This window comes from Podarcis liolepis (assembly GCF_965112155.1).
Source record: "Podarcis liolepis genome assembly, chromosome: 9".
NCBI classification, from domain to species: domain Eukaryota; kingdom Metazoa; phylum Chordata; class Lepidosauria; order Squamata; family Lacertidae; genus Podarcis; species Podarcis liolepis.
Window position 1 is genome coordinate 26,210,685 of NC_139564.1, and position 21,187 is coordinate 26,231,871.

At 41.5% G+C, this 21,187-nt stretch overlaps 1 protein-coding gene and 1 long non-coding RNA gene across 23 annotated transcripts in view; one reads left to right on the forward strand and one right to left on the reverse strand.

Moving 5' to 3' along the window:
- Positions 1–21,187, forward strand: part of ANK2 (ankyrin 2) — a 322,811-nt gene that overhangs the window by 292,170 nt on the left and 9,454 nt on the right. For 11 of the 22 annotated variants that reach the window (XM_083459163.1, XM_083459168.1, XM_083459166.1 and 8 more), the window contains 10 exons: positions 266–298; positions 1,426–1,447; positions 12,019–12,093; positions 13,221–13,352; positions 14,088–14,228; positions 15,563–15,842; positions 16,576–16,852; positions 19,123–19,215; positions 19,730–19,813; positions 20,987–21,151. In XM_083459163.1, coding sequence (XP_083315289.1) covers positions 266–298; positions 1,426–1,447; positions 12,019–12,093; positions 13,221–13,352; positions 14,088–14,228; positions 15,563–15,842; positions 16,576–16,852; positions 19,123–19,215; positions 19,730–19,813; positions 20,987–21,151 — 1,302 coding nt within the window. Of the gene's footprint in view, positions 1–265; positions 299–1,425; positions 1,448–4,618; positions 10,628–12,018; positions 12,094–13,220; positions 13,353–14,087; positions 14,229–15,562; positions 15,843–16,575; positions 16,853–19,122; positions 19,216–19,729; positions 19,814–20,986; positions 21,152–21,187 lie in introns of all 22 variants that reach the window. The other 11 variants (XM_083459178.1, XM_083459175.1, XM_083459177.1 and 8 more) reach the window with 5 other exon arrangements.
- Positions 1–21,187, reverse strand: part of LOC310686168 — a 43,588-nt gene that overhangs the window by 5,178 nt on the left and 17,223 nt on the right. The window contains exon 2 of the long non-coding RNA XR_014515734.1: positions 2,269–3,402. This is a non-coding gene — a long non-coding RNA (uncharacterized lncRNA). The remainder of the gene's footprint in view (positions 1–2,268; positions 3,403–21,187) is intronic.

Genomic DNA, 21,187 nt, shown 5'->3' on the forward strand with positions numbered 1-21,187 from the left:
AATGCAGTAATAAAAATCAAGCAAGAGCCTAAAATATCCAAACAGCTTCCCACTTTTTAATTATCTTAAGTCCCCAGCTTAAAAAAAATAATGAACTGATTCTCTTGTTCCCTTTTTTTCCTCCTTAGGAAAAAGTGCAGAAATTGTGTTCGTTTTGTACTCTTGCCAATTGAATATGACCAGAAATCATTCTTTTCCTTTAACTGCATCCTATCTTTTCCTGCTCTGTTTTTCTCTTTTCTTGCATGGCATATTGGGCTGAAAGGAATCAGAATCAGATCAAGAACAGGAGGAAGAGGTAATCTTGCTAATAGATCAGTACTGTATAAACCCTTGTGACCAAAATCAAAATTCCCTTGGGTACGCATGCGGAGGTTCACCAAGTCTCCCTGCAATGCGCTCACTCACGGCTCCAGAGTCCTCAAACTCTGAGGAGCAACTTTTCAAATTGCAAAGAGCTGCAGCAGGAGGGGTGGGAGATAAAAACACAGTACATGTGATCTTTTAAATTTTTATTTGAGAATCGGAATCAGTTTTTATAAATGCATTTAAAAATAAATAAATGAAATTGATTTTTTAAAAATAAAAATCAGAACTGTTTAGATGCAGAAATAAATATGAAGTTCATTTTTAAAAAAAATAATGTTGGATGTTGCAGAAATCAGTGCAGTGATACACTACATACCAAAACTCATTCAGATGCGATGCTAATCTATTATGTGAATGAGCCTTAGGTTTGTGCACTCCTCCCTCCTCTCTATTCCTCCCACGTTTTTGTTTTAGCCAAAGTTTATTATCTCCATCTCACCTTGCATTTTAAAATTTAGAAAGGTGGGGATGAATATTATAATAGAACTGTATTGTTTCTCTCCCCCCCCCCAAGCTAAATATTGCCCTCTAGGTAATAGAACCTTAGACACCTACTGTGATAACAAAGGCATCTTAGGACATCTCAAGCTATGTATGTGGCTCCTACTTTTTTACTAACAAATGTGCCAGTATATTGTTCTTACACTTTCGCAAGTCGAGATACGAATAACCTGCTTACCACTTCCACCTTCTTTACTGTTTCTCCCTGTCCTGCTCAGTGATCTTTCTGTGTAAATTCCAACTTAGAGCCTAAATGCAACAAATTAACAATTTAGTTTATATGATAAAAGCAGGAACTAATTACCAAGGTTCATCAGTGGCTTAAAGGCATTGCTAGCTCTTATTAGAATTCAGCTTGTCTGGACAACCAGTTAAGTTGCAATACTTATCAGGGAGGAACTCCAATTGAATCCAGTGGGTTTTACTTCCAAGAAAGTGTATTTAGGATTGACCTACAGGCTTCAATGGTAAATTAGCTGGTGTTCTAGGTGATATTTCTCACTGGTGGTTGTGACTCAAAGTGCTGTAACCATTTCACTCTGTGTTCTCTTTCAGACTGACATGACATCAGAAAAACGTAAGATTGTAATAAAAATGTTATTTGTCTAATCATTAAGTTAAGCATAAGAGAGTGTGCAAATTCTAATTGCCACTGATGATATTAATTTTCTAAAAGCATGATATAATAATGTAAATTTAGCTTTTAGCTTTGAGATGTTATTTAATATGTTACTAATAATTAAAATAAAAGTACTAAGACAGTTCATCTAAGCATTCACTTTCCTTTTGACATTCCCCTGGTGACCCCTGCTATTGCTGTTAGGCTTGTATAAATCCCCATATTTTATTTCATTTTTTATTTTGTATGTATGTTCACATAAAGTCATTGCATTTTATAAGTTAATTACAGTATCACCTTTAAAGATTCAGCTTCTATAAACTACCTTCATTAAATTATTTACATGCAATATGCATGTCCCTGTGTATAAAAGTGATACTGTTTTAAGTAACAAAGTTCCATAATCCATTTACCCTCTCTTACTTTGGTGAAGTATTTCAAAAAGCATAATTATGTATTGGGACATTGTCGCTAGCTATTATTGATTATACCTGTAGTTGGAAGTGGAGCAGGACAGGAAGGGGAATGATGGCAACAAGTGTTGGGGTAAAATCAGGTCACAAGTTCACTAAATTACAGCTTCCAGGCAGATCACGGCATGGGCAAAGGACCAAAACAACATGGCAGCCCTGCTACCAGTGATACTTTTCAACCCAATTGCTGGAAGGTCAGCTTACGCCACTCATGTTGTCTGCTTTCACGAACCAGAAGCTATGGAAGATACTGCAGAGTGCAAATTGAGGGGAAGTGAGCCATTGGGCCCATAAGGCCGTACTCACCCTGTAGGTGGAGCATGTGGCACCCCACTTGCCCTAATGCTGTGGCCCCTGCCCAGTACCAGTCCTCAGTTAGTTGGGCCAGCCAGAGTTCCTGACACGAAAATGAAAAATGAAACAATTAACATTTGCTATAAGGGAGGCAAAAATTCTGGAACTAAACAGCCATTGACACAGGCAAGTGAAATTCTTTCATGGCCCCATCAGCCAGCAGCTGGAAACATGCAGTAAAAGAAACAGCTGCTTTTTCAGAAGCCTGGAAGGGCAGGGAAGGAAAACACTGCCATGAGTCCAGGCAGGGACTTGAACCTATAGCTCTGGAGTAGATCAAGTGGCAAAGTTCTTTCCCTAGTTCACCCTAAAAACTCACCCAAGAAAGGTCACCGGGGAGTGCTGAATTGCCAAAGGCAGTTTCCAGGCCATAGTGGTTTGATCTAGGTGGGAGCTGTGCAAGGCAGCCCCATTCTTCCACTGGGCACAGTCGAAGTCCGTGGCTAAGGGAAGTAAGAAGTATAAATTAAAAAAGAGATCGTTACATTCTTAAATAATGAACTGTTTTGTAAAATGACTTTGGTTAATAATAAATAAATGAAAACAAAATTACTTATACCCCGCCCATCTGATGGGGTTGCCCCAGCAACTCTGGGTGGCCTCCAACTAAAATAACTAAAAGTATAATAAAACATCAAACATTTAAAACTTCCCAGTATAGGGCTGCCTTCAGGTATCTTCAGAGAGTTGTATAGTTCTTTATTTCCTTTACATCTGATGGGAGGGCGTTCCACAGGGCGGGCGCCACTACCGAGAAGGCCCTTTGTTCCCTGTAACTTCACTTCTTGCAGTGAGGGAACTGCCAGGCCCTCGGAGCTGGACCTCAAATGAGCAGGAAGTTACACTGGAAGCTACTTTTCAGCAGAAGAATGGGAGGTAAACATTCTTAAAATACATCATTAAATAAATCTTTTCATGCAGAATTGCAGGCTGCCTTGAGTCAGGTTCCTCTGTCTTTACCTCCTCTCTAGTTGGGCTCCTCCTCTGCTCTGCTTTTCTTCTCCATGATGCTCATTTCTTGGCCTTTTGGTCAAGTTACAATATCATATAGTCTCAAAGTTTAACCAATTCCACGCGTTTGTGTTCCTAAATGATAAGAAATTTTAAAATGCTTTCGTTCACACAAAACCCCTGAACAAATATGGGGGAGGGGAGACACATTACTCTGAAGTAAGTTTTACTGTAAACATATTCCTGATGCTTTATATGTTAATAGTGGGGGGGTGGGGACAATACTTCACCATAGTATGTTGCATATGATTTTAAGCCTTTTTCATTTATAACCATCTTAAGTTTTGTTGGTGTCTTTTTTCCTTTTATTTTATTGTAAGGATACTTACCCTGCAATGTATGCAACAGCTTTGCTTTGCATGGAAATAACTTGGCTTACATATATATGTATATGTACTGTGTCTATTTGTGTCTGTGTGTGTGTATGTGCCCTGTATGAATGTTTTTGGTTGCCATGCATTACATTCCCCCCTAACCTATGAATTCTCTGTTGAGCTAGTCACTATTTAAAATTTCCCTTCCCACTTTTTTATATTATCATCATCATCACCTCTTTCCCTTGATTTCCCCTCCATTTGTTTGAATAATGAGGATGTTCCAAGGAAAGGACCATTCCTCTTGAAATAAAAGCCTGCGTGTGTCTGTGTCACCATCTGAATGTAAGATTCCCCTTAGATGAAATGCCGGTTTGCAGCTGCCTCAGATATCAGTGCATTTCATTTACTCTAGATTATCTCAGAATTAAATGTAAATACACAACTTCTAACTTTGGTTCTTAAACAAAAGTTTACAACCGTTTACCTAATTTTGGTTCTGAAGTTTGCTACCACTGGCTTTCTCTTTGAGGAGATCAACTTCCAACCAACTTAACAATCTCCCCCCACCCCACACACCTTTGTTCTCTGTTTTTATTTGAACATTGATCTGTAACATCTGGACAATCTTGAGATGCCTATCTTTGTGTAAATTCCACTGTTTCTTTTTCTTGCCCACTTTTGTTTTTCTAGTGTCCTTGGTTGATAAAAGCTTTGGTGTTGTATGTGTGTGTGTGCTGTACTGCGAAAACTAAGCAAGTTATTTCCTGCCCACTTTCCTTTTCAGTTTTCCCCCCGTTAGCTTTGCTTTGCTTTTTTTTCCACCCTCAGATTTGTGGATCCACCATACCCAGACAGTTTTGTTGACCCTCCTACCGCTGCAATCAAAGACAGTCATTTCAGTCCTGATTACATTTTTTCAATCTCTATTTTCGATTTCCATTTATTTCCAATGTTTTTCCCCATTTGCATCAAAGATGATGATGAAACAGAATCTACAGAAACATCTGTCCTGAAAAGTCACCTTGTCAATGAAGTCCCTGTCCTAGCCAGCCCAGACTTGCTATCTGAAGTCTCTGAGATGAAACAAGATTTGATTAAAATGAGTGCCATCTTGACCACAGACTCAGCTGAAAAGTCAGGCTCCATTAAGGTGAAGGACCTTGTGAAAGCTGCCGATGAAGAACCTGGAGAACCATTTGAGATTGTGGAAAGAGTTAAGGAGGATTTGGAAAAAGTGAACGAAATCCTGAGAAGTGGAAGCTGTCCAAAAGAAGGGCCAGTTCTTCAAAGATCCAGTTCTGAGAAAGAGCTGGCGGAAGAAGAATGGGTCCTTGTAAGCGATGAAGAAATAGAAGAGGCTAAGCAGAATGCTCCGCTGGAAGTTACCGAGCCTGTTTGCACAGAAACTAGAATAGGCAAAGGGAAAACAGAGAAAGAAAAGAAAGACATGGCGGGAATGATCGATCATCTCAGCCAAGATCTAAAAGATTACATGTCCCTTAATGAAATGCAGCCTAAGACGTTACAAGAAGACATAGTAGAAGAGAGATTTGAAGCTGTGGTTGTAAGCAGGGGCTCTGAAAAAGGTGGGGGAAGCCAAGAGAAGAAGCAGGTCCAGCAAAAACCTACCTTGGAAATTAAAAAACCAGTTAGGAAGAAATTAAAAGATAAACAAAAGCCAAAGGATGAAGAAACCAAAGGAAAGAAAGAACATTCAGGACTAACAAAGTTCAGCTCAGATGAGTCTATAGATGAAGAGGTCGGGTTAGCCCCTGCAGAGCCTTCCAAGGCAACAGCTGTGTCTCCTGTTATAGAAGAAACTCCTATTGGCTCAATCAAAGATAAAGTGAAAGCCCTTCAGAAGAGAGTGGAAGATGAGCAGAAAGGACGTTCAAAATTGCCTGTTCGCACTCCAGGAAAAGAAGGGGCAACCGAGAAGTCTGTTGCAAAGCTATCGCAGCCTAAAAAAATTATTTACAAAGCGAAACCCCCATCTTCTCCCTCTGCCTCAAAGACCCCAGCTTCCCCCTCTGCCTCAAAAACACCAGCTTCCCCTTCTGCCTCAAAAACACCAGCTTCTCCCTCTGCCTCAAAGACTGCAGCCTCCTCCTCTGCCTCAAAGATTCCCGCTTCTCCCTCTGCCTCAAAGACTGCAGCTTCCCCCTCTGCTTCAAAACTCTCCTCTCCCTCTACTAAGAAGCCAGCTGTTTCTCCCACAACTAAGAAGCCAGCTGTTTCTCCCACATCTAAAAAGCCACCCGTTTCTCCCACATCTAAGAAGCCACCTGTTTCTCCCACAACCAAGAAGCCGCCTGTTTCACCTTCTTCTAAAACAGAGAGACTTGAAGAAACTATGTCTGTTCGTGAACTGATGAAAGCCTTCCAGTCAGGTCAAGATCCATCGAAGCATAAGGCTGGACTTTTTGAGCATAAGTCTGTGAAACAGAAACAGCAGGTCTCTGAGAAAGAGCTGGCTAAGAAAGGAGCTGCTCAGGCAGACACTGAAAAGAAGCAGGCAATGACACAAAGAGACACACACAAAAAAGATAGTCCAAAAGCTAAAAAGAGCCAGGAACCTCAGGCAGAGGCAGGCTTGCAATCTAAGAAAGAGGCACAGGGTACTCTGAAGAAAGATTTAGCCATGCAGCAGACAAAGCAGCAGAGTAGTAAAACTGCAGAAAAAGATGTTCCAGCAACTGATGATGACAATGCACAGGGTGTGGCCCTGACATTTGATGACCAAGGGGATACTGACCTTCAAATCAGCCCAGACAGAAAGACGTCCACAGATTTTACTGATGTCATAAAGGAAGAGCTTGAGGAGAATGATAAATACCAACAGTTCCGGCACATTTCAATTACCGAGGAAGGTGAGCTTCACTTAGATCAAGTACTGACCAGTCCATTCAATGTTACATTTCCATCAGAATATGTGAAAGATGGTTTTTTGCCCGCTCTCTCCTTGCAAAGTGGTGCTCTGGATGGCAGCTCAGAAAGCCTTAAACATGAAGGCATAGCAGATTCTCCAGTTGGTAGCCTGCTCGATGGGACCCCTCAGATCAGCTCTGAGGAAAGTTATAAGCATGAGGGATTGGCCGAAACTCCAGAAACAAGCCCCGAGAGCCTCTCTTTTTCACCAAAGAAAACAGAAACTGCTGACCAGATGGAAGAAACAGAATTAGCCAGTACAGTGCAGAGAGCAGCAGAGGCACATTCACCAAAGGGACTTTCTCCAACAAAAAGTGAAAGGACTGTTGCTGACAAAGACATAAAAGTTATAATCGGCTCAGAGTCCCTCTCTCCTCGTTTGTCAGAAGAAGTAGAAGTTACAACCTCCAAAGAAGAGATAGGCAAATGTACAGATTCTAGCTCAACATTGATTGATAAGGATGCTGTCAGGGATGAGTTATCTATGGCTACTGAGCAAGGACATTTAACTAAGTTATCTGAAGTGCATGATACTATTTTAGAGAAAGAGGATCAGGCATCCTTTGAGCACCATGCCATTAGTAGAGGACTGGAGCTTTCACTTCCTAGCCAAGACAGTGAAGGTCTTAGCCCAGTTGCAGACGAATCCTTAGCTATAAGCCATAAAGATTCATTAGAAGCAAGCCCAGTACTGGAAGATAATTCCTCCCGTAAAACACCCGATTCCCTTGAGCCTAGTCCTACCAAAGAATCCCCCTGCCGTGATTCTCTTGAAAGCAGCCCCGTAGAACAGAAAACAAAGACTGGCTTCCCTCCAGGACCTGGTCCCATGCAGGCTGCCTTTGCAAAAGCAGAAAACTTCCCAGAGCTGACACCTGTGCGGTCTAGACTTTTACGTGACCCCGATGGCAGTGCTGAAGATGACAGTTTAGAGCAAACCTCTCTTATGGAAAGCTCAGGGAAAAGCCCTCTTTCACCCGAGACTCCCAGCTCTGAAGAAATTAGCTATGAAATCACACCCAAGACAACAGACTCGCAAATGCTCTCAAACATACCCAAGTCAGCTGTGATTCCTGAAGTCAGCGAAGAGCCAGAAGATGACCCTGAAGGTGAGCCGACGAGGAGGTTCACACCAGAAGAAGAGATGTTTAAAATGGTGACTAAAGTCAAAATGTTTGATGAGCTGGAACAGGAAGCAAAGCAGAAGCGGGACTATAGAAAGGACCCCAAACAAGAAGATGCTGCTTCAGCTTCTGATTTGGAAGCTGCGTCTGAACTTGAATTTGCACCCTCAATGGCTGTAGAAGATGATGGCATACCTACTGTACTCACTTCTGCAGCTGAATCTAGAAAGACTTCTTCCTCTTCAGAAAGTGAGCCAGAATTAACAAAGCTGAAAAAGGAGGCTGACTCTGGGCTGCTGATGGAGCCTGTAATTAGGGTGCAGCCTCCTTCACCTCATCTTTGTCATAGGGGTTCCAGTTCTAGTCCTGAAGAAACAGGGTTTCAGCCTATTGAATCCAAGCAGCATGAATTTGGTACCGAAGAGGATAACACAGAATCAGATAAGCCAACAGAGGAAACCAAAATGTCTGGTGATACCTCTCTTGCCTCAGATACTAGCATCATAGCACAAGCTAGCGAGTCCAAGTGCTACAGCACTGATGAGAGTGACACTGCTAGCCCTAATGGCCCCATGATGCAGCCTGAGGAGGCATTCTACCATTCTGTGGGTGGTGACGCCCCCAAAATAGCTGAGTTATATGAAACTTCAGTGGCGTCTCACAACCAGGATGATTCTGAGAAAGATGGTGGAGCATCTGAGGAGGTAACACCCAGAGACATGGTTGCCATGGGAACCAGAGGGGGCTCCTGTACCCCTGGCTCCTCTCATTGCTGTATATCCCCAAATGATGAATTGGCTACTGTTGTTTCACCTGTTCACTCCCCTTTGGGAAGTGATTTGGCTGAAACTAACAACATTGTTGAGATGGCACAAAGGGATTTTTGTAGTGTAGAACACTCTGCAGACCATTCGCCTCAAACAACCCAAAAGGGTGACCCTGAAGGGAATGCAGATGATGTTGATGAAAGCAGTGCTCTGCCTATAACAAGTCCTTATGAAAATGTCCCTTCACAGCACTTTTTTACTAGCACTGAAATTAGTTCAGGAACTGGTTTAAGGATGACAACAGACCAGTCATCTGGGGTTCATCATTCTACTGAGGTAGAAACTACCTTCAGTGAGGAAATTGCACTGACCAGTTCCCTTTGTACACCAGCATCGGTAGGTTCTGAGGTTCAGACCTCAGAAGATATCTATATGGAGTTAGAATCCAAACATGTGGGCATCTTTCAGAAACAATCAACTTCAACACCAGAGGCCACGTCACTAGATGAAGCTGCTCTACAAGATATCAGAGATGAAGCTGAGAAAATAATCAACCAAGTGATCATAACCAGGACAGATGTGGATTCTGACAAGTGGAGTCAAATACGTGAAGATGATGATGCTTTTGAGGCTCGGGTGAAAGAGGAAGAACAAAGGATATTTGGCTTGATGGTAGACAGGAGATCACAAGGCACCACACCTGACACGACACCAGCCAGGACTCCTACAGAAGAAGGGACGCCTACCAGTGAACAAAACCCCTTTCTTTTCCAGGAAGGGAAATTGTTTGAAATGACAAGGAGTGGTGCCATTGACATGACCAAGAGGAATTATTCTGATGAAAACTTACACTTTTTCCAAATGGGAGAGCAGTCTCAGGAAGATGTGTCCTTATCTGAAGAAATGAGAGAAGCCGAAGGCCTGGAATCTCTCCAGCAAGAGCAACCCCCAGTTCCATTTGTGTCTTCTGAACTAGATGAAGCAGAGATGCCTATAAAAGGCTCACTCACGTCTGTATCAGAGGATGAGGCCAGTGGTTTCTACACCACAAAAGGGGATATTAAATCTAGAATCCCTATTAAAATGGGCATTTCAGCCTCTTCAAAGTCACCAAAGAAAGAAACTGCTCCTTCTGATGATGATGACTTCTTCCCTAGAGCTGATACTGAAGACATGTTTGACAGCTCCCAGGTGCCTTGCCCTGTCTCTCCCGAGCAGACTGTGATTGATGTACAGTTAGATTTTTCAACAGTCACTAGGTCGGTGTATGCTGAGCAGGAAGACGATTCCCCAGACTCCTCACCAGAGGAGCAGAAATCTGTGATTGAAATCCCTACTGCCATCATGGAAAGTGTGCCTTCTGAAAGCAAATCCAAAATTCCCATTAGGACAACTCCCGCTGCATCCCACTCATTGCAACAATCAGAGCTTGAGAGCCTTCCTTCAGATAGCTTTGTTGAGGCCCTAGAGGAATCGGAGGATGACCCGTCCAAACCAAAGTCTAAGATTCCAGTCAAAGCAGTTTTCCAAAGAGTTGAACAAGAGTGTTTGTATACAGAGACGTCTGTCTGGAAGCCAGAGTCAGCTAAAGCTCTTGACAAAACATGCAAGCTACCTGCGAAACAAGACGTTAGGAGCAAATCTGAATCTGATGAAAGTGCCTCCGTGGACTCAAAGGCTAAGCGTTCAGTCAAAGCTAGAAGCTATGCTGAGGCCGAAGCAGAGACCAGAGAGAGGGTGGGTGAGATGAAGCTTGAGGTAGAATCAGACGAGCAGATGACTTCACGACCAAAGATATTTCCTTCGCGGTTGCCTGTTAAGAACAGAAGCGCCTCAGCTTCCCGCAGTGCTGTTAGTCCCACTAAAGAAAGTAAGGAACATTTTTTTGACCTTTACAAAAACTCCATAGAGTTCTTTGAAGAGATTAGCGATGAAGCTTCCAAATTAGTGGATAGACTTACTCAGTCAGAGAAAGAACAAGAATTAGTTTCAGATGATGAAAGTAGTAGCGCCCTAGAAGTTTCAGTTATTGAAAATGTGCCATCCATTGAGACCCAGCAGTCAGTTGCCGAGGACATCTTTGACACCAGGCCCATTTGGGATGAGTCTATTGAGACTCTGATTGAGCGTATTCCTGATGAAAATGTCCCTGACCATGTTGAAGGTATTTGCCAGCCATTGGGATTCCCTTTGCTACGCATGTCATGAATCGCAATTCTTTGGTTGTTGTTTCTTCCCTTCTTTCCCCCTTGCTTTTTTTTGTGTGTGGTTTGTGTGTCTCCTTTTTAAAGCTTCCTGTGGTTGTCAATGTGTTTTGTGTAAGCTCTGTTTGTTTTGTTTTATGTCATGTATGTATTTTACTATCCCTGAAACAATCTCAAGATTGCACACTGCAAATGCTTACGCAAAAGATAAAACATAGCAATATAGTCTTTTTTTGCAAAAACAACATTTCTTCATGTTGTTTAACTAACAAATTTAGAGCATTATTATTTCGCTTCTAATACAGCTGACCACGCAAGTTTTAGTTTTTGGATTCTCTTCACTATAATTGAATCACTTTGCCATGAATTACTTTTCTCACAGATGAACCAGGTAAGATTACTATAATTCAGGATATGCAAGTCCATATAGCTGTGCCAAAAGCAAAGTTATTAGTGCCTTAAAAAAAAACTCCAACCCTTTTATTGTTGTTGTACTTTTGCTTGGCACCATTTACTAATGGAAGGTGGTGCACTGGATTTATGTTAAATTTAATGCCCAATGTTTAGATCCATTTTTTTAAAAAGAACTTCCTATAATAGCACTGAGGAGCAATAAGAGGAAAATATGGTAACTGAATTTTGAGCTGAAGAGACTATGACTTCAAATGCACACACAGGAAAACAAAAACTCAAACTCTGCTGGTATCAGATTGGCTGTTGGGCTTATTAATTCTTGCTGCTTTGGTGCAAATATCGCTGAGAAAAAGTGTGCACTTGCTTTTGCATGCCTTCTTTGTAAAGAGCTAGGAATGCAACATGTTCTAGCAAAAAACCAAACAAACTTAATACTGCTAAATACTAATGCTGCACAGATATCACGATCTGGAAATCTTTTTGATGGTTGTAAGCAGTGCAACTTAAAAAATATGATGCTCTTCATGTTTGAAATGAAGTTTCGGATACATCACCTAATTTTGCAAATATGAGTTTGATGGCCATTTGCCATTGCTTTAAAGAGGCATGAAAAAACATATTTCCCGCTCCAGCAAATTATTTATCTCTCCCTTTGTTCTGTTTTATTTTAAATGTTTAGGAGTTATGAGCTCCAAAATAAAATTGAGGACAGTGTTTTCCAAAGCCTCCAATACCATACTCAATTAAGCAGGCATTTTAAATAAAGTGCTTTGTATTCAAATATTTCCATTCTAGCTACATACCAAGAGCTTTGGTTTCCTTTGAAAGCAGACACTGTTAAACACTGGCCTTATTTTATGGAGTCTCTCCCCGTGAGGCAGATCAGTTTTGCCTTAAAAACAAAAACAAAAACCTGTCCTATTTGACCTTGCTTTAGATCAACAGGATGATCAAGAAAGGATAGAGGAAAGACTGGCACATATCGCTGATCACCTTGGATTCAGCTGGACAGGTAAGTTCTAATGTGGTTGAGATCACAACCATCTTAGGGAAATGAAACTTCTAGTTCTTCTTCCCTATGTGTTGAGACACCAACTTGAATTACAGCTGCCTACCAGAGATGGTAGCTGTAGATCCGACCGGCATGTTTTATTACAGATTTTACTTAAGTTATTCCTACATGCTCAGGAAAAGCATTGTGTGAATTCTTAACACAGAGAACATACTGAGATTTTGATCCAAAATGGCTGCCAGAATACAGGTGCTGGATAGTAAAAGTAATCCCTGTACGGCCACTTTTGTTTTTTGAGTGAAGAGCAACACATTTGGCTTTTGAGGCAGAACAGCAGATGGTTCTCATCCACCCAAGGTATACAGCATGACATCCAAAGCTCAAACCATTAACAATTTGCTTCCCTTTTGTGATGTACCAAATCAGCTTAAAGCAACTGCCTTATTCTACCTAAGGGTTGGACTGGCTCTGGAGAAGAAAACCACATATAGCTTCTGTTTCCTCTAAACTGAAGCTGAGATGTGACAAATGTGAATGAAAATAGCTAATACCCTACATGTAGTTGAAGCTACAAATAGTCCCTAGGTAATACACAGAAGGATATTGGTTTCACAAGAAAGGCAGGTAATTAGCAAGGATGCACCAAACAATTCTAGACATATCTACTCAGAGGTAAGTTTTATTGAGTCAATAGGGCTTGCTCTCAGAAAGCAGGCATAAGAATGAAGCCTAACAGATTAAATTTAAGTGGGACAGAGAGGGAAAGTGAAGTGGTGGATGATGCCATCCCATCTTCAAAATCCCCACAAGTTTTTCAGGGAATAGGATGAATATTTGACCCTTTGAATTCAGTTGCAGCATGGCATATTCTGAGGTATCTCAGGAAAAAGAAGGGGCTTTGGCTTCAACAGATTCAAGGCTTCCTCCAGCCTGCTCCCAGAATGCTACATTTCTGGGGCTACTGCTTAACCCTATAATGGCTTAACCTTATCTACTCAGAAGTAAGTCTCATTGTTTTTATCAGGCTTTGCTCCCAGGTAAATGTTAAATGCACTTAAAATAGGCGTTAAGTATTTAAAAGGAAATGTGTGACTGTTTGAAATTATTTTAATAATGTGCATTTTCAGAGCTAGCAAGAGAACTGGATTTCACAGAGGAACAAATTCATCAGATCCGAATTGAGAATCCTAATTCACTGCAGGACCAGAGTCACGCACTGCTGAAATATTGGTTGGAACGTGATGGGAAACATGCTACTGGTATGCTCAGTTTTAGTAGATACCTTCATTTTCTTGGCAAAGGAGCCTAGTGAGTATACATGTACTTTGCTGAAGTGCAACACCGACAAGAATTCACATGCATAATACAAAGGGGAAAGTGGCAGTACAGTCCCACATTTCCACCCTCTTTCCCCACTGCCAGTGCTGACATCTTTGGTTGACATTCTCACAGCTGTTGTGAAGGAACTGAATGGCCCTAGTTTGCCCTTGAGCTATGCAAAAAATGTCTTCGTAAGAGAGGCATTCCCCTGCCCCCAATAAATTGATGAGAATGGCAGACAAAAAGCATAGGAGAAATTTATGACACAGCACCACTCACAGCAGGGTGAGGAGCTGCCAGCTGCCAGTGACCCCCAATAAAGTCCATTTGCAGGCACAATTTGGATTCAAACCTCACCTGTAAATGGACATTATTGCTCTGCAGGCAGGACCTCAAAGGGGGTTGCTATAACTGCTGGTCAGCAGATGTAGCAAGCCTCTTTGAACTTTTATAGGTGGACACCCTTGAGTTATAGGTAAGTAGCCTAACTTTCCAAGTGTTTGGGGATAACGTCAGGGCGGGCAGAAGAAAAAGACATATATTTTCATCATTCATCTCCAAATTCAAGATGTTAATGCAGACTTCTGAATTATACTCTTTTGCTGTGTGAATCTGGAGGACAGGGAAAAGAGCACACACAGCTCAAATAAGGTCTGGTCTCTTCTGTATCACAGATTCAAGCCTTACTGAGTGTCTTACAAAAATAAATCGTATGGATATTGTTCATCTCATGGAGAACACCATGGAAACATCCCGAGACCATAATCGCACCTATGCAGAAATTGAACAGACAATAGGACTGGATCATAGTGAAGGTAAGGGTGAAGTCACACATCTCTGCTCACTGTTTAGTAACTTGTCGGCATTGATGACACAACCATCAAAGCCCTGCTTATTGAGAATTCAACCTGATTTGCTTGCACAAAAATTAGGCAGTGGTTAGATTATAGATAGTCTTTGTTGATTACTCATCCTGTTTTGCTTGTGGGGTGTTTGTTTATTCCACACTTTTCAATGCATTTCCCTGTCGCTTACCAACCCTCAAGATGGCAGATTATTTTTTTTAAGTGCATTTGCTGCACTAGGGCAACAGCGTCTTTTAAATCTAAATTTCTGATATATGCTTGAATCCCTCCCACAAGATAGGGACAATCTGGAGGCACCCAAAGACGGAGCATTCATACAGAGCACATTACATCAACAATGATGCTTTTCAGTATTAGCAGCTTAGACACTCAAGGTGTGAGTCACTCCGTGAGTGTCAAAATGTCTGCATGCATGTTGGAATCATCTCTAAATGCTTTTAATGCTAAGCTTAGGAGGAGGCATGTGTAGGATAATGAAACCCTAAAATATCAATATACAGCACAAACGGGATCATGTTTAACTGGAAGGAAAACTGTTCAGGTTGCTGTCTGTGGAAGTTGCCTGATGGTAAGAGTAGTTAAGCAATGGGGACAATTACCTTGAGGGGTGGTGGGCTCTTCTTCACTGGAGTTCTTCAAACAGAAGCTAAAGAGTAATGTCCTGTGGATGTTCCAGCTCCGGGCTATCTGGGTCAAGCTGGGGGTTGGCCTCTGAAGCCCCCTCCAACTCGATGGTTCTACGCTCTATGTCAGCAGACATTTATGTATGTCTTGGTGTGTGTGGTGCCTCTACATGAAACCTAAGGAAGTGGGAGAAATTTGATTCAGTTCACACTTCAAGATGAACCTTCCTACTTTTGTTTATTCCAAACCAATACACAAAAGTGAAACACAGCGATCCTTTGAAATTCACACTTCTGCAAATTATGCAGTGCGGTTCTCCAGCCAAGTAATTTATATGAGGGTAAAGTGTGCATTAAAATGCAAATATTGGGGGAAATTGCTTTGCAGAAATATGTATATTAGGCAAAAAAGTCATGCAATGGAGAAATTTGCACTAAAATAATGATGAATTTTCAGGAGCATTTTTTTAAAAAAATTGCAAGCTGATGTGGAAATGCATAGAATTTAAGATTGGAAAAACAAGAAACAGAGAGAAACCAAAACTGACAGATTTGCCTCTCCCTACTCAGCACCACCACAAATCTGCAGGTAGATGTAAACTGAGCAGACCTTCCCACTTTACATGGGAAGACCAAATAATTGTTTTTACCTTGCTGTAGGTTTTTCTGCACTCCGTGAAGATCTGTACAGCACAAGAGATAAGAAGGAAGAAGAGCATTCTTTTTCTAAAGACAGTGAGCCATCAGATCACCCTCCCCTTGTCTCTGAGGAAGACATTTCTGTGAGTTACTCACCCTTGCATGACGGCACACCTAGAGGTGAGGCGGAACTATCCATTACAGAACTCCTACGACAAGCACACAAGGAGCGAGTGGAAGCTGAATTCTCAGGGAAATCTCATGCGCTGCCAGAAGATTCATCTACCACACAAGAATACTTGTAAGAATCCCGAGATTGCAAACCCAAAATGATGGCATATTGTGAGAAATGTACCGTACGCTCTGTTGACCTCTATAAAACACACACACAAGTGCACTATTTAGATTCCATATATTATGTTTTCTGTTTCACAAACTAAATTGATTTAAGACACCTGCTTACAGAGCTGCAAGTTCTTCAAGCTCATGTATTCAGAGCAGACACACATTAGAAAGTGTTATATTCTCAGTCAAATATGAACTCTATATGACTATAGACATACGTCAGTTAGAGAAATTACTGAGCCAGTGAATTTTCAAAGGACAAAAGATATATATATATATATATATATATATATATATATATATATATCTCAACTCACGGAAGGATTTTTCCTCCAGTGGAGTCTATGAACAGAAGGTAGAGGAGGATTTTTTTGGGATGGGTGACCACCTGGGACTGGGAACACAATTGCACTGTCTTGAGTTCCATAATGGGAGAAAGGCAAGATATAAATGTAAGAAAATAAAATAGGAAAACATAATAGGGAAGTTCCAATATATTTCCAAGCAAGAATGAAGCGTTGAACCGTTAAGAGCAAGGATGGAGAGTGGTCCTCCTAAGGTTTATATTAAACTAATGTAAACCTTAAAGTCATCTTGAATATTTACCCTGGCATTCATCTGTAGGCTTATTCACTAGAAACATAGAACATATAATAATTAGGTACCTTGAATTCAACTTTAATTCACAGTGTCACAACTTCTGGAGCAACACAGGCACCAAAAGGAGAAAAAGCAACAAGCATTCCCAGTGAAAAGTCGGAGGGCTCTACTGCAGGCTCTGAGGATCTTGAAAGGCCATACCTTCATACCCCAACATCTAGTGAACGAACGGATTCACCCATTGTGCAAGAACCTGAAGACCACCAAGAAGATCTTTATCCAAGGAAAAATAGTCTGGTGATTGTGGAATCAATTGATGAACACCCAGAAGAGTCAGAAAGATATGAAGAAGAGTTGCTGGAAAAGGTAAGTGTTACCGCTCGCTTGATGAATCATGAGGTTACTCCTGCACACATCAGAGGAATTATTATTCAGGGGAGTAACATCTTTAATATGATCTTAGTCAGTACCAAGGAACAAAATGTATGAATAATAAATACCAATGTTCCCCCACACATAACTGGCCAAAAACAATTCCAACTACAAACAGAATATAAATGAAAGAAATCTGCTGTTGAAAACACAAAGCGGTAGGTAGCACAGAAGGGAAAAAGTAGACAGAAAACTTCTGTCAACTAGGTTAGAATAGGATGAACATGGCAGCAACCCAACATAAAATGTTCCAGAATGGATTCATGAAAGAGAATCTATTGCTAAAGAAATCCTTTGGAAAAGAATAGTGAATATCCTATATTTATTACAACTAAGAGCTTCACAGGGGACGCAGGTGGCGCTGTGGGTTAAACCACAGAGCCTAGGACTTGCAGATTAGAAGGTTGACGGTTCAAATACCCGTGATGGGGTGAGCTCCTGTTGCTCGGTCCCTGCTCCTGCCAACCTAGCAGTTCGAAAGCACATCAAATAGGAAGTAGATAAATAGGTACCGCTCTGGCGGGAAGGTAAACGGCGTTTCCGTGTGCTGCTCTGGTTTGCCAGAAGTGACTTAGTCATGCCGGCCAGATGACCTGGAAGCTGTACGCCGGCTCCCTCGCCAATAAAGCGAGATGAGTGCTGCAACCCCAGAGTGAGCCACAACTGGACCTAATAGTCAGGGGTCCCTTTACCTTTTAAGGGCTTCACCGATGCCATTTTCCCCTGTATGGAGATGATAGGAACCTATAAGCTGCTCCATACCAAGTCATTGGTCTCTGTAGCTCAATATTGTCTGCATTGACCAGGATGTCAGGCAGGAGTCATTCTCAGCCCTTCTTAAAGATTCTGGAAATTGAACCCAGGATCTTCTGCATGCAAAGGAGATTCCCAGATCTCTGTGTAGGGTTGGCTGGGGTGGAGATGCAAGAAATGTTTGGAAGCCAATATGTGCCTTTCTTATTGGTGTACATGCAACAAACAAAACATTGATGTGTTGACATTCTACATGTCAGCGTTCCTCTTCATTTCTTTTACAGAGAGGTCGTTAGTGATTAGTGGAAGCTCTTTGGCTCTGTTCAGAATTGGACCTGTCACATGCAACTATTTCACACACAAATTCCCTCAAACAGAAACACCTCATTTTTTGCCAAAGCCAATTATGAAATTTGGACCCTATCCTACTTCAAATTGGGTGTGTCAGCCAAATGTTATTCAGCCCACCCCTCTCCCCAAGCACCTGCATCCTGTCCTGCTGCCCCTTTCCAGGTATCTGGCAGCGGGGAGGTTTGATGAAGGCGTATCTGAAAGATTTGCATTCCCTTTTTTCTCGTTAGCATCTCTTGTAAATACCTAATGGCAACATCCCAGACATCAGGACTTCTAGGAAATAAGGTGTCTGAGGATGGGCATCAAGTACCCAGGAAACATGTTCCAATATTCTCTGTATCTGGGATGCTGCTGAGTATGCCCACTCTGTGGGTTTTATGCACCCAAAGCATGTTATTTCTTGGGCACTTGCTGAGGACAATCTGAGGACTCAGGAATCCTGGGAAACTTTACTCCCTGGTGCACGGAATGCTGCCATTGCAACATTCCAGGTGGTGGGAAGGAATGAGAGAGGCACTCCATTTGCATTCCAAGCCAAGTCATGCACTTCAGCAACAACGCTTGAGCTCACATTGGTTTTGTCCACATATAATAACTTCCCCCATGGAGTGACTGGCCTAGCATTATACATGAACAAACCACACAATCAGAAGCCTTTTCTCTCTCTTTGACTTCTCTTGCCCAGGTTAATTTCCCTTTTTAAAAAAACGTTTTTAGCCGGCAGATCTTTTTTTAACAGTGAATTGTATGCAAATGCCTTTTAATTAAATAATTAAATATGAAAGCTTTTCTCTGATTAGATTTATAGAGAATGAAAAGTTTTTGGATCGTATCCAAGTTATTCAAGCACATTGCACCTTAGCTAATACGTGATTTCAAATAACAACAAAAAGTAATAGTCTAGATGGCATCACACATTTAAAGGCGATTTTAGGGTCTCATGTTATGCTCAAGGGAAGAAGTAATGCGGCTTCTGTTAAAGCTGTGAGCATTTGTGTTGTTTCCATTGTGCTAATAGAAGAGGGGCCAAATGCTGTTCATTCACACCATGCTACTATATCTGTATGATAAGAGCCATGCTTCCATGCTTCCACTAGGAGCTAGCAGAGGAATTAGGTGAGCTGGAGGCCAGCTCAGATGAGGAAGAGATGGTAACTACCAGGGTCGTTCGCCGCCGGGTGATTATTCAGGTACAGGAGTGTTGAACTACTGCACGTGCCAGTGGCAATTATGTCCTGGTTACACCTCTAGGACCCACCCTTTCCCAAAGTCCTGTTCCTGAAGCAACCCCTTGGCTGGTATTGCACTGATGAATTTGGCATGTTCCTGAATAATGCATGTCTATTGAGTAACATAGATAACTTTTTCTACTTTGATTTGGGAAAGCTTGGAAGAGAAAAGAGAAACCCAATAGGGTTGTTATCCAATGTGCATTTTGAGGAAGAATGTCCCATGTCCCACTAAGAGTTGCTGCTTCAACACTACTTCCTATTAGGTCAAATGATTTCTGTTTGCCTATTGGTTCAAGGTTTCTTTGCATGTTTTTAAATATTGGTTTGCAGAATCTTTAATGGAGTTTTAACAACTATGCTTCAGTGCTTCCTGATTCGTTCATTTCCCCCTTGCTTTAATCAACTAACCTCTTTTGTACAATTAATTTAAAGCAACCACTTTAATTTATGAATTTTGTTCTTTGACCAACAGTCTGATGATATGCCTGAAATGCCACCAGAAGCTGTAACAGAGGAGCAGTACACAGATGAACATGGCCATATTGTGGTGAAGAAGGTACAATTTAACATTAAGATGTTGACTTAATGGGAAATGCAGGAAGAGCAGGGGATTTTCTTTGTAAATTAAAGCTACGCATGGGCCCTTTTGTGTGCTATGGAGTTAAATTAAAAGCCTACAATGAGACTTCTTCAGTGTCTGTTAATGATTGGGTTTTTTCTGGTCTGTGTCAGTTTCACATATATTCCATCCTGTTTCTGCATTAGCATTATTTTTTGCACACTTCTTCACAAAATGCATTTTTTGATGCACAGACTGAACTAAATCCTCGGAACTCCCCAGTGTCTACTCCAATAGTAACATGGAAAGCATCTCCAATGGGAATTGGATACTTTAGTGACATTCCTGGCCCAAACTGCAGACTAACATGTTGATATGTGCTCATTCCACATGGCACGTGAAAGACGAGCTGGCACAAACTGGGGCAGCAGTGGCTGTGACAACTAATACAATAAAATTTCTATGCGGTCACAAAGGAAGCCACAGTTGTCAGTCCGACATAAGTTACTTCTATGATGCCCTGCAGAGCACCTTTGAGGCCTAGTTAGTAACCCAGGAACACGTTCAACAGCATGAGTTTTCCTCTATATCAGGGCTTTGTTGGTGGAAAACAATACACCAGAATCAGCATGAAGGTTGGTAATAAAAGTATCCAAGGCTGCAGTCCAGTCACACTTAGCCTGGATAACAACCACTGAGCACAGTGGGGCATTTGTGAGTAACCCTTCTAGGATTGCCCTGCATGGCGAGTTTGCATGGTACTGCACAGACATGTGTCAAACATGCTCATCAGTTTTGCAAGTGTGATCTGGGAGATTCTGCTAGGTTCTTGATAACAAATACTTTCTGCAAGGCTTACTCTTTCAAAATAGTTTCTAAAGATACTCTTCCAAAGGAAAAAAATCCATGGTCTGACTGGGAGGCCTAGCCGCTATTTAAAGAGGTGAGCTTATTAAGGTTCATTGGAATTAAGGTACTTAGGCGAACTGATTTTGAACATCTAGCCTTTCATTTACTGCATATTACCTGCTAGTAGAATGGATATAGTGATGCCTCCAGTCCCTTTGGGAAGGGTTATTCTGTTTGCAGATGAATAGAAGATGCTGCACTTACAAAATTTTACATATGACTGGTATTGTTTTAAAACTCTTAATAATGTCGTTCCATTAGGTCACTAGAAAAATCATCAGGCGATTCACTTTACCAGATGGCACAGAAAAGGAAGAAGTTGTGATGCAAGGAGAACCTCAGGAGCCTGTTAAGGTGGAAGAGGGAGATGGATATTCCAAAGTCATAAAGCGAGTTGTGCTGAAGAGTGACAGCGAGCAATCAGAGGTTAGTTAGATTGATTGAATGAGAAATGAATTAGGA